The 13,824-nt window shown below is 46.9% G+C and overlaps 1 protein-coding gene across 10 annotated transcripts in view; it reads left to right on the forward strand.

Annotated features, from left to right (window-relative positions):
* The window catches only part of DTNB (dystrobrevin beta), a 157,707-nt gene that overhangs the window by 19,471 nt on the left and 124,412 nt on the right, over positions 1 to 13,824 (forward strand). For all 10 annotated transcript variants that reach the window (XR_008933415.1, XR_008933416.1, XM_056853920.1 and 7 more), the window contains exons 4-5: positions 4,610 to 4,827; positions 11,459 to 11,540. Coding sequence is in view for 8 of the 10 variants with exons in the window: in XM_056853920.1 (XP_056709898.1) it covers positions 4,610 to 4,827; positions 11,459 to 11,540 (300 nt within the window). In the remaining 2 variants the exon portion in view is untranslated. The remainder of the gene's footprint in view (positions 1 to 4,609; positions 4,828 to 11,458; positions 11,541 to 13,824) is intronic.

Below are 13,824 nucleotides of genomic sequence, written 5' to 3' on the forward strand. Positions count from 1 at the left end.
TTAAAACCAAAAATACAAGTGGCGCTCTTGATACCAGTGCTGATAGTGAAGCCGTCAGGGGAGGGAACAAGGTGGGACCAGCTGTGATGGAACCATCGCTGCCCTCAGCCGTAAGCCTGGTGGAACATCTCTATCTTGCAGGCCCTGGGGAATTGAACTAAATCCCGCAGGGCCTGGGTCTCATTAGACACAGAGTTCCACCAGGCAGGGGCCAGAGCCGAAAAAGCTCTAACCCTGGTTGAGGACATCCGGATACTTCACTAATAGATGCTAATAGGTTGTTAGCTGAATGTAAAGTTCTTTGAGGGGTGTATCGGGAGAGACGGTCCTGTAGGTACAATGGTCCCAGACTGTTTAGGGCTTTGAAGGTCAATACCAAAACCTTAAACCTGATCTGGTGCTCAACTTGGAGCCAGTGCAGCTGGTGGAGCAGGGGTTGGATATGTGCTTGCCATGGGATCCGTGTAAGGACCCTCACTGCTGCATTCTGGACCAGCTGAAGTTTCCAGAGGAGTCTTAAAAGCAGCCCTGCATAGAGCGAGTTGCAGTAGTCCAGTCTAGAGGTGACCATTGCATGGATCACTGTAGCTAGGTCTGGGTGAGACTGCTTTACTAGGTTGATACCTGCACACATAGTATATGAGAGACATATACTAATCAGTATTAAAACTAGAACCTATCTGACCAGATGTTTGAGTAATTGGGAATAGATTTTACAACCTATGCACATGCCTGGTTGGGTTTGAACTGTTTGTATATGTATTTATTTCTGTAAATGTGTGCAGTCTTAACAAGGGTTTTAATTAACCACTGATGAAGGCCCTATATGCCGAAACACGTTTGGTATGTGGTTACAGTTATCAACCTCACAAAATGCCATCGTGCTATTTTAATGCTTTTAAATAATTTTAACCTTTAGCACTTCTAATAAATTATATTTTCAGTGTGTGCGTGTGTGTGTGTGTGTATTTATTTATTTATTTGTTTTTCCGCCCAACCTTGGGTACCCAGCTTCTGTTTTTAGGTTGGGTTTTATTCCCCTTTTATTCCCCTCTTCTTTCTTCCACGAAGATGGAAGAATGCCACTCTGGCTACATTTGTGACCTGCACCTCCATAGATAAGGAGTCACACCCAGACCCTTAATGGCTGGCACAGATGTCAGTTGCACCCCGTCAAGAGTTGGGAGCAGATGCCCTATCTCTGTCCCCCTGGCCCAGCCACAGGACTTCTGTCTTCGAAGAGTTTAGTTTCAGCTGGATTTGCTTCAGCCATCGCACCATGGCCTCCAGACACGTGGCCAAAGTATCTGAGATGGCACCTGGCTGGGTGTCATCAGCATACTGGTGACAACCCAGCCTGAAACTCCAGCTGGGCAAGGGAGTGCATGTAGATGTTAAATAACACCGGGGAGAGGATTGCCCCCTGGGGGACCCCACACACCAAGGGGTGACATGGGGAGACCCTCTCCTCTAGCACTGCCCTCTGTGTCTGATCTTGGAGAAACGAGAGCAGCCATTGAAGGGCTGCTCCACGTATTCCAGTGACGGTGAGGTGGTGGGTCAACAGATCATAGTCGACCGTGTCAAATGCTGCTGTAAGGTCTAATAGTACCAGCAGCGCTGACCTGCCTTGATCCAGCTGCCTCTGGGGATGGTCTGTGAGGGTGACCAGTGCCATCTCCATCCCATGGCTAGGCCACTCTCTCAATTACCTTACCCAGGAATGATCGATTAGACACATCAAAAGTTGAGGAGTTGGTTCCTTGTCACAGGTTAGGATTAAAAGAGAGTTCCAGCTCCAGAAGGCCTGAAGACCTTTATTCTCTTCCAAATGGAACTATAAGTATTTGTATGAAAAAGCAGGTGGAAAAAATGTGTCCTTGGAGAAGTACATTCCTTGTCATATGGCTGACCTGTCTGTCTCTTCCCCCTTCTCCCTCACTTCCCCCCACCTGGAAATTGCTTACTTGTTTGTAATTTCTTTGTTTAAAAACATGATGACCCCACAGTCTTGGACAGAACCAGTCTTACAAATACTATCCTCTATGTCCATCCTCACGTAGAAGCCACAGCTGCCAGGAGTTTAACCCCAGCCAAAGTAATGCACCAGGGTTAGTATCAGCTAGCAGGGAAGACGTAGAAACGAGGGAAACCTTGGAAGCTGTCACTGACTGTATCCACAGATCTCTCGAAGGCGTCAGCACACAATCAAAGAAAACGTGGGATAATGTTTCAGTTGCTCCAGACCCACTTTTGCATACCTATCTGAGTAGGGCAGTGATGGCAAACCTTTTAGAGATTGAGTGCCCAAACTGCAACCCAAAACCCACTTATATATCGCAAAGTGCCAACACGGCAATTTAACCTGAAGAATCCCCCTGAAGGAACCATGCAAAATAACAGTGGCGGGTTAGCTATGCACATGCTAATGGCTATGCAAACAGGAACAAAGGAGCAGGCGAGTGGGAGGGATGGAATTTCTCCTTTTGCTTCGAGACCGTGAATAGGCAGTTTTAAAATCACATTTTAAAAAAGAGCTTTTAGCGAACATCAAAACTGACCATGCATAAATGGCCAGGGTATTTGTTGTGGGGAGGGGAAGGTGATTGAAAGCCACTTTGATTCTTCCTTAAGTGGTAGAGAAAGTCGGCATATAAAAACCAACTCTTCTTCAAAGTGAAACTTTATATTTGTAACTGAACCATCAGGAAAAGAGGTAAATGATTGGGGGAGAGACACCTGGCAACCCTAAGGCAAATATATGAAGAAAAACCTGCTCTAGATTCAGAGGGTTCCGTCTGGAAAAAAACTCTGCAGGATTATTGTTGAGTTCTGAGGATCTGGATGGGGAAAATGTGCATCTGAATGGCAAATCCAATGCAAAACCTCCCATTCATAAATGGCCAATAACCCCCCATGCAGAGTTTTGAATCAAACATTGCTTTCCCCCCCCCCCGGGCCCCAACCTCCTCCTCACCGCCCGCCTTGGCGCTGCCGGCCCTCGAGCGGGCATTCAAAACCTGGCCGGGCTGTGAGGGGAGGGGGAGGGTGGCGCTTTACCTCACACACCACCTCTCTTGTGGGGGGGGGGAATAAACCCGAAATGGGGCGGTGAGGAGAGGCTTCGTGGTCGACTTTTGGTGGGGATGGAGCCTCCTCTGCTGGCATGTGCGGGTAAGTGGCTCGGGACGGGACCGAAAGTCCAGACGGGCGAGGCAGAGACGAATGGAAGAGGTGGAGAGAGAGCAAGCCCGCTTCCCGAGGGACGGGGCGAGGAACCGGCAAGCCGACAGCCGGGAGAAGACGGAGCGCAGAGACGCGGCGGCGTGCCGCCGCACCCCGCCGCGTCTCTGCGCTCCGTCTTCTCCCGGCTGTCGGCTTGCCGGTTCCTCGCCCCGTCCCTCGGGAAGCGGGCTTGCTCTCTTCCATCCGTCGCTGCCTCGCCCGTCTGGACTTTCGGTCCCGTCCCGAGCCACTTACCCGCTTGCCGGCAGAGAGGGCTACGGATGCCGAGTCGGGCACGCGTGCCATAGGTTCGCCAACACGGGAGTAGGGTAATCCTTGGCATCTACCAACCGGAACAGGAAAGGGGGAGAGTATTTCGCCTAGCCAAAAGAAAAGCCCTTTGGTTTTGGGGAACAGTCCGTTGATGAAGGGGGGGGGGGGAAAGCTGGAAGGGTAAAGGGGGGTTGTGAGGTTGTACAAACTGACTGCACTCTTTTCCTGTGCCGCTGGAGAGTTTCCCCCTTCCCTGTCACAAAGAAAGGAGGATTGGTTGCTTCTTGAAGGGCTTTGGTTTGTATTTTTGCACTGAGACTGTTATGTCTCACAGTTTGCTGTACTGCACATAAACAGCAGTACAGCAGCATCTAATAAAGGGAAACAGTTCATTTTGTTAGAAAAATGTGTGCATGGGGCAGAGGAGAAGGTAGAATCTGGCAATTGAGTCCAGAAATGATACTACCTTTATATATAAGGCCAGTACCTGGTTTCTGCCTGGCCTGGTTTTTTAATTCTTTCATTTATTTGTTTGATGTGTTGTGTTGTTTTGCTTCCTGGTGAAAATACGCTTCACCCCTCCTCCAAAGTGCTACAGTGCATCATCACTGTTCACAAAATGAACACAGAGGAGTTTTGCCTCCCTCATTGCCGGTGTCTAGTGAACTTGAAATGGGAGACAGGCCTCTGGGGGGAGGGGTAGAATTGCCCTCATTTTGTGCTCATCCAGGGATGGTTTGGATGATCAGCTTGCAGGGTAGGTACCGCTCCCTTCCTGGGCCCTTTCCCATCTCCTTGCCGCCTGGGATCTGCATCCAAATCCAGACAGACAGCCACAAGCATTGGCTGTGTGCCCTAAACAGTACCAAGTTAAAGAGTTGCAACAAGAAATGCTCAAAAAAAAGGTGCTGTATTTTGACCACTACTGTAGTGCCACTGTAGCATGCTGAGCTGCAAAGTTCACTCCAGGTTGCTAGCTAGACAAGATGAGGCTGTTTCTATAGGAGGAACGTTCAGGTCATTGATGCTATGTATAATTCGCAGAGCAAACACTTGAAGCTGAAACGGTGACCATTTAGTAGTAAAGCTTGCCTTTCCTTTTCCTTTCCAGTTCACCTTGTGGACATCTGGAACATGATCGAAGCCTTCCGAGACAATGGCCTTAATACACTGGATCACAACACAGAGATCAATGTGTCTCGACTGGAAACCATAATTTCATCCATCTACTTCCAGCTGAATAAGCGCCTTCCTTCTACTCATCAGATCAGCGTGGAGCAATCCATCAGCCTTCTCCTCAACTTCATGATAGCAGCATATGACAGGCTAGTAACTGCCTCAGTTGTTGTTTTTTCCCTTCTCTTGAAGTAGTCTGCATTGCTTCTGAGCGGAGGTTGCCTGTGCCAGGAGCCTGAGGTCTTAAATGCCTGCACTGAAGCAGATGGCATAGGAGGCACGCCCTTGTTCCAGCCTTAAAATCTTGCTTGAGCAAGATGCTTGTCTCCCCTTTGTGTCTTGTTTCTTCAGGCTACAGATACAGGCCACCGTGTTGGCTCATGAGCTGTGCTGGTTGCTTTGTATGTAAGGAGTAGCTAAAAAGAGGCAGCAAGAATGTGCCGTGTCACTGTTGTTACAGTTTGGCGCTTATTGCAGGTGCTATAAAAAACCCTGGAAGTGACAGTGCTCAGCCAAATAGGGCGTCGAAGATTCCTTGGGCCACTTTTTTTGCGGGGGGGGGGGCAGAGGGAGAGGCAAAATATTATTGTTTTAAGTAAATTAATGGGTTTCTGCAGGGCATCAGTGTTGTTCAACATTTATTTTGTCAATCCAAATGGAGGAATGGACAGCGTACTGACTAGAGTCCATGTTGATGCAAATCTGGGAGGAGATTGAAACACCTTAAAATTACACTCAAGGAGTGGATACTAGCCGGTGGCTAAAGGGAATCTCCACATTCAGAGGCAGCAAACCTCTGAATCCCAGTGCCAGGAGGCAACATTGAGGATGGACTCAGCCTGTAGGCCCTGTTGTTGGCCCTCTGGAGTAACTGGTTGGCTGCTGTGGGTGATGGGATGCCGCTCTACCGGTGTAATCCTGCAGGGCTCTTCTTACATTAGACCAGGCAATGCCGCTTGTGCTGGGCAAGCAAAAGACAAAATCAAGTGTGATACAGGAAACGAAAGCCAAGTGGGCAGCTAACAGGATGGAAGGCAATAGAGTACTGTACAGAGTGTCGGCGGGTCATTTATGAATGACAAAACGGGTGAGACTGCACTTGAGGGCTGAAGCTGTTCGTGATCAGCTTCCAGGAGGCAGAAAACTTGGCAAGTAGGTCCAGTTAGGGAAGAGCAACTTGTGTCAGCATAACAGTGTTCAGGGAGATGTGTGGAAATGTCAGTTATTGAGATGTATAGATTGGAAGGGTCTTGGGAGGCTCTTCCAGTAGCCCATTTGTAGCGTCCCGCTGCGTATGAGAGCCCAGGGCTGAAAAGAGCAAGACTGTTGTCTTCTGAATGGGAGGGCATAGTGGATGATGTTCTTGTGGAATCAACACATGCGCTTCCATAGCTTTTGTGATGACAGAAGCGTATTTGAAAACACACAGGCAGCATGTGCAAAAGCTTCTGGCGTTCCTAGAGCTGAGCTTCTATGTCTTTCGTGCCAAGTGTAACTAATCTCAATATCAACCCCCCCCCCAAAAAAACCAAAATTTCTTCTTGCAAAGCACACACACAAAACTAATTCTTAATTTTGCAACAGCTCAGTATCAGGGTGGAATCCAAAGAGCTACATTAAGTGCACCCACTGAGATGACTTTTTCCCCCTTCTAGACAGACTTCCATGTTAGGTTTCAGTGATAATTTGCCACATGGCATTGGGGTGGCAGTTTTGAGACATCTGTGTAGTATAATGGTGAAGAGAACAAACTGTGACGCAGCTTGTGAATTCATTCCTGGGGTGGTGGGGGAGGGGGAGAATAATAACACCAACCTTTCAGGGTTAAAAATATTGTCGAAGGCTTTCACGGTCAGAGTTCATTGGTTCTTGTAGGTTATCCGGGCTGTGTAACCGTGGTCTTGGAATTTTCTTTCCTGACGTTTCGCCAGCAATTGTGGCAGGCATCTTCAGAGTAGTAACACTGAAGGACAGTGTCTCTCAGTGTCAAGGGTGTAGGAAGAGTAATATATAGTCAGAAAGGGGTTGGTTTGAGCTGAGTACTGTCCTGCAAAAGTAATGTGCTAATCATTGTCCTGTAAGTATCAAGATAATGTGCTAATGAGGGTATGGTATGTTAATATGGAACCATTGTAACCTGAAGTGATCTGTTAATGTGTGTAATCCAAAGCTAATCTGCATGGCTATTGTTGAATGTTGTCTTTGTTAGTCTGGAGGTTTTCAGAACAGGAAGCCAAGCCTTATTCATTCTTAAACTCTCCTCTTTTCTGTTAAAGTTGTGCTGATGTTTATGAATTTCAATGGCTTCTCTGTGCAATCTGACAAAATAGTTGGTAGAATTGTCCAGTCTTTCAGTGTCTTGGAATAAGACCCTGTGTCCTGTTTGTGTCAGTCCATGTTCAGCCACTGCTGATTTCTCAGGTTGGCCAAGTCTGCAGTATCTTTCATGTTCTTTTATCCTTGTTTGTATGCTGCGTTTTGTGGTCCCGATGTAAACTTCTCCACAGCTGCAAGGTATACGATATACTCCTGCAGAGGTGAGGGGGTCTCTTTTGTCTTTTGCTGATCGTAGCATTTGTTGTATTTTCTTGGTGGGTTTAAACACTGTTTGTAGGTTATGTTTTTTCAAAAGTTTCTCCATCCTATCAGTGACTCCTTTAATAAATGGCAAGAATACCTTTCCTATGGGAGACTGTTTTTCCTGAGTTTTCTGATTTTTGTTTGGTTTAATGGCCCTTCTGATTTCATTCATTGGTTCCATATTAACATACCATACCCTCATTAGCACATTATCTTGATACTTACAGGACAATGATTAGCACATTACTTTTGCAGGACAGTACTCAGCTCAAATCCAACCCCTTTCTGACTATATATTACTCTTCCTACACCCTTGACACTGAGAGACACTGTCCTTCAGTGTTACTACTCTGAAGATGCCTGCCACAGTTGCTGGCGAAACGTCAGGAAAGAAAATTCCAAGACCACGGTTACACAGCCCGGATAACCTACAAGAACCAACTTTCAGGGTTATTTTTGAAGATCACTGAGAGTGTTTAATGACCCTGTTTTGAACACTTGGGGAAAGTAAAAAGCTTTATAATAGAGAAATGCAAGTCCAAAGTCTCCCTCTCCCTCTCCTGCCCAGTATTTATGTATTTCCATTTATATCCCACCCTCCCACCACAAAGCTGGGTTTAGAGCAGCTATCAACAATTAATAAAATCCCTTTCGGTTTACAATAAAAACACAATAAATATAATAAGAACCATTTAAAAACACTGTAAGCAAATATAATAAAATGCACTTTTATAAATGCAATAACATACAGTTTAAAACTACAGCCAGTCCCAGATTATAAATAGAGAAGGAAAAATAACTGTTGCTGTCCTCAACCATAAGCCTAGCGGAACAACTCTGTCTTACAGGCCTCGCGGAACTGGGAGAGATCCCGCAGGGCCCTGAGTTTCCACAGGCAGAGAGTTCCACCAGGCAGGGGCCACAGCCGAAAAGGATAGCCAGGCTGACTTTGGGCAAGGGACCATCAGGAGGTTTTGCACACTGAAACATAGGCTCCTTGGGGGGACAAAATGGGAGAGGCTGTACAGGTTAACACCAGCACCTTGAATTTGATCCAGAAGCCAATCTGGAGCCAGTGCAGCTGGCAGAGTACTGGTGTAATATGTACCCTCCAAAGTGTCCTCGTAAAGACCTGGGCAGCTGCATCTTGGACTAACTGGAGCTTCTGAAGCAGCCTCCAGACAGCTCTGCACAGAGCGAGTCACAGTAATCAAGCCTGGCGGTGGCTGTTGCATGGATCACTGTGGCGAGTCACAGTAATCAAGCCTGGCTGTGGCTGTTGCATGGATCACTGTGGCGAGTCAGAGTGGGGCAGGTAGGGGGCTAGTTGCCAAACTTGCTGTAGATGCTAGAAGGCTGTCCGACGATGGAAACCTGTCTTTCCATAGAAAGGGAGGCATCTAGCTTAACACCGGCATTCTTGACAGAAGGAGATGACATTAGTTGTACCCTGCCAGCTGTTGGGAGCTGTCACCCCAGTCCCATTCTGGTCCGACCCCGCCACAGGACCCCCATCTTAGCTGGATCCAGTTTCAGCCAACTGTGTCTCTACCACTTCGCCACAGCATCCAGACACCTGGCCAGGTCCGGGCTCGTATATCCCACCTGGTTGTCCATCAACTGGTAGAGCTGTGTGTCATCAGCATATCGGTGACAACCCAGCCAAAAGCTCCTAACCAGTTGGGCAAGGGGGCCCTTATAGACATTAAACAGCATTGGGGAAAGGATCAACCCCTGCGGTACCCCACATTCAAGAGGGTACCTGGCCGATGCTGTCTCCCCTAGCACCACCCTTTCTCCCCGCCCCTGGAGAAAGGAGAACTATTAAAATGCAATTCCCTGGATTCCAAGGGTGGCGAGGCGGGAGCCAAGTTCTGTTAAATTTTGATCCTGACCTTCCTCTGAAGAGTTTAGAATGACCTGCATCTTCTCTGTTTTATCCTCACAGCAGCCCTATGTGGTAGGTTATGCTGAGAATGAAATCCCAAGGTCACCCACTGAATTTGGATGGCTCCGCAAGTCCCAGTCTTACAACTGCACCACATTGGCTCTCCAGAGAGCCTAGTGTGGTGTAGTGGTTAGGAGCAGCAGACTCTAATCTGGTGAACTGAGTTGGTTTCCCCACTCCTACACATGAAGCCAGCTGGGTGACCTTGGGCTAGTCACAGCTCTCTCAGAACTCTCTCAGCCTCACCTACCTCACAAGGCGTCTGTTGTGGGGAGGGGAAGGGAAGGCAATTGTAAGCCGGTTTGATTCGCCTTAAAAGGTAGAGAATATCGGCATATAAAAACCAGCTCTTCGTCTTCAGAGAGGGGTGTGTTTGCATAAACCTACTCGTACTGCAAAATTCATGGAGAGGGTAACACAGAAAACATTCAGTTTGTCCTACAGGCCTGAACTAACCATGTTCCCCCTGCTCACTTCTTTGACCTGGATATGTCTTTCAAAGGCTGTGACTGCTCAGAATGTGATTGCTCCAAGGCTCTCCGCCTGGATTAGTCTGTGTGCATTCACCTTCAGTCTGTGCCTTCACTGGTCTCAGGTGACGTGATCCCAGTGACCACATAGGAACTCTTTCCCTTAGTAGCCCCTGTAGCCCAGTGCCTTTTGGAGACCTGGCCGAGCTGCTGCTTCTCACAAAAGGGCACGATGATTCACACGCCTCTTCTGCCAAGTGAAACCCTCATCAGAGGAGGAGGGAAGGCAGAGCCTTGGGTGCAGCCCCAACTACTTGCGTGCCATCTGGAGCTTACGATTTGCTAGTAAGCTCATGTGAGCAATGCCTGGTGCGCTTTCTGTTCTGAATCGAGAATGGCTTGTGGGGGAGTAGAGGCTGGGCCTCGTGCAGCTAGAGTTCAGGGAAACTTCACAGAATTTGGGAATTTGCATTTTGGTAAGATAATTTAAGCCCTGTGTCACACAAGGAGCTGTAATTGCCAAACTGGTGTCTTGGAGGGCAAGAATGATTGACAAGCCTGACTCATGAGTTGCTGCTTATTGCTGATCCCTGTAGCTGCCTTTCCCACTGTCACTGTAGTTATATTAAAGCTTTCTTCATGCATGCTTAATTCTGTCCACATTTGATTTCTGACTGAGCGGCTTGTTGAAGCATTGTCCCTGCATGACAGAATGAATATGTGTGTGTGTGTGTGTGTGTATATCAGTGGTGCTTTTTCTGGAATTCAGGAACTCTCTAATTCTCTGTGAGTTTACCTCAAATAGTCTGTAGCATTTCCATAGTATGTTCAGTGTGGATCCTGAGATAGGGTGGGTTCCTTAAAGCAACATAGTGAGTTTGTAGCAGAGGTGAGTTTTGAACCAGGAACGTTAGGGCTCAGTCTTAGTGTAGCGTAGAAGCTCTTTGCCTACCTTATACTCATATGCACCTTGGCTCTTTCTGTTTCCTGTGCACACTAAGGAAATGGTAACAGCTTGCATCCTACTGCTCCATCCAGCTACGTCTGAAACCTTCCTCCAACCTAAGGAGCCTTTCTTCCAGTTTAAGTGGCTCTTCCATTGGAGGAAGGCTTCAAACTTAACTGAGTGGAGTAGTAGGATAAGCCAGTGTCTTTTATCTGGGTTTTTCTGAGAGCCCAGCACAACAGATTTCCTACATAGATAGCTCTTTGATGTAGGAAACTGTGCAAATGATATGTAGACTGTCAGTTATTCTCACGTATGATGTGTATACGTACAGGGAAGCCCATTCGCGGCTTCTTGGTGTGCATGCCTCCAGTAAAAATGAAGCATGGGACAATCTTTATAGACAATCTTATCACATTTTGGCATCAATGCTGAGGTTCTGCCCCATCATAAATGGATTCTCCATAGGGTGCTGAGTTCGGACAGCTGGTGTAAGCAGCTGGCTAACATTCTTCTTCAGAGTGGAAAATGGCATTTGGAACCGCTCATATTTTGGAGGTGGCTGCAGGAGCACATAAAGGCTGAAAACAGTGGGGTGGATCCCATGAGCTTCCCACTCAAATTCTCCCAACTCCCCTTCTTAATACAGCCCCTGTCTCACATGGCGTTTGTCCATGCTGGTCCCACCACAGGGGACCCTCCCTTTTTCATCAACAAAAAAGCTGGTGGGATCCACCCCCTTGAGTTAAATATTGCTGGCCTGCATTAGTGCGTGCCACTGTTGTTTCTTCAGTAATTAGAAACTCTGTGCAGTAATTGTGGCCTTTGTTTCACAGTGAGGGCCACGGGAAGTTGACGGTGTTTTCCATAAAAGCAATGTTGGCCACCATGTGTGGTGGGAAAATTCTGGACAAGTTAAGATGTGAGTATAACACAGAAATACCTTGTTTAAGGACATTGTTTCTCCTGGTAAGACAGCACAAAGATTCTGGCTACTACTTTTTCTTGCAGTTGTGCTAAGGAAGGTTTCCCTCAGCCTAGCATATGGTCTGTTTAATGCTGTTTTCATGTTCCTTTCCCAAATGCTCTGTCCAATGTACAGTTTCAGGCTGCTGCCTGGATGCTCTGGTCAGGTGGCTAAGGATGAACAAACTTGAAGCTGAATCCAGTTAAGTCAGAAATTCAGCAAAAAGGATAACAGTGCAGGTGTGGGAAGGCAGGTTATTCCAGAGGGAAAGGATTGACTCTGAAGAATCGGGCAGGTAATGTTAATAGATAAGCTCACAAGTATATGTGGGAAAAAATATAGTTTAAATTGGCTTCCTTCTATTAAATTTTGTAATTTGTACAGTTCACTTGATGGGGCTTAGGCAGAAATATTAGAGTATATTTCAGTGGATGTGTTCCTTTTGTGTCTTTATTATATATGACTATTGAATTTCGATGGGCTTTAAAAAAATATTATTTTAAAGTACAACTCTGGTCAGAAAACCTGATAGTCTGGAGAGCAAGTTATGTTGGGGAGGGGCCGTGGCTCAGTGGTAGAGCATCTGCTTTAGCATGCAGAAGGTCTCGGGTTCAATCCCCGGCATCTCCAGTTAAAGGGACCAGGTGAGTAGGTGATGTGAAAGACCTCTACCTGAGACCCTGGAGAGCCGCTGCTGGTCTGAGTAGACAATACTGACTTTGATGGACCAAGGTTCTGATTCAGTATAAGGCAGCTTCATGTTTTGCAAACCTTGGATGAAGTAACTCATTGGCATCGTAGGCATTGCGTCTGGGTGTGTTGCTGAAAATGACTTTGTTGATGGACAGGCCAAGTGACTGTATTGGTGAAAATTTTAGCAGTTACATCTAGTGTGTAGATTAACTCCGTTTCTAGATTCGGCTGATCTAGCCTCCACTACTCAAGGCTGGATTACTGTAATGCGCTTTATGTGGAGCTGAACTTAAAGACAACCTGGAAACTTCAATCCGTTCAAAATGCAGAGGCTGTGCTTTTGAATAAGATGCCTCAGTTTTGTTACATTATACCTGTCTTAGAATATCTGCACTGGCTACTGTTATGTTTCAGGGCTCAAATAAAGGTGCTGGCTTTGACCTGTAAAGCACTCTGTGGACTGGGATTTTTGAGGGACTGCCTTTCTCTGCATGAATCTGTATTCCAGTTCCATTCATTATATGGTCCCTTCTTTTAGGGAGGGTTATTCTGTGTTAACCCATTCCAGGATTTTTCCAGTGGTTCTTTTGCTCTGCAATGGGCTGCCAGTAGAAACAAGGATTGTTTTTTCCCTGCCTATGCTTAGGAGAGCCTGTAAGGCATTTTTACTCAAGAGGTTTTTTTGCTGGTTTTATACTGCTGTGGTGGATGGAATATTTATTTTAAGCTGCTACTAGTTATATGTGTATTGCAATGCCCTGTGCATACTTGTGAACCACTATGAGCCCACTCTATTTGCATATCAAAATACAAACCAAACCAACAGCAGCAGGAGTCCACGAATGTACTTTCCAGGATATCCTTTTAACCTGGCAAAGACTTTTATGATGAAAATGGTAAGTGAGAGATGTGTCGGGTGCTCGCCTCTGACCTCACTGGGGTCAGAGGTGCTCAGAAGCAGAGAAGCTTCGTGCTGCTTCCTGAGCACTTTCAAAAGCTAGCATGACGTCAGGGACAAAATTCCACATGTGCATTCCCAAATTGAAAGAAGAATTGAAGTAAATAACAAGGACAAGTTTGGGCTGTCTGCTCAAAGTCCTTCCAGGACAGTCAGCAGCCTCATTCACAGCTGGGCTCATCTAAGTCTGCCCTGGCCCCCACTCCTGCCAAAGCAGACTAGTTATAGAATCATAGAGTTGGAAGGGGCCATACAGGCCATCTAGTCCAATCCCCTGCTTAATGTAGGATCAGCCTAGAGCATTCCTGACAAGTGTTTGTCCAGCCTCTGCTTAAAGACTGTCAGTGAAGAGGAGCTCACCCCCTCCCTAGGCAGCTGATTCCACTGAACTACTCTTACTGTAATGTTTTTTTTGTCCTATTACCCAGCTGGTACCTTTCTGCCCGCAATATAAGCCCATTATTGCGAGTCCTATCCTCTGCTGCCAACAGGAAAAGCTCCCTGCCTTCCTCTTAAGTTCTGCTGACTTCCAGAAGGACGTCGAGCTCTGGGGCAGGAGGGAGAATTCCACAGCTGGGATCTGGCATC

This window comes from Euleptes europaea, chromosome 7 (genome assembly GCF_029931775.1).
Source record: "Euleptes europaea isolate rEulEur1 chromosome 7, rEulEur1.hap1, whole genome shotgun sequence".
Classification (NCBI taxonomy): Eukaryota; Metazoa; Chordata; class Lepidosauria; order Squamata; family Sphaerodactylidae; genus Euleptes; species Euleptes europaea.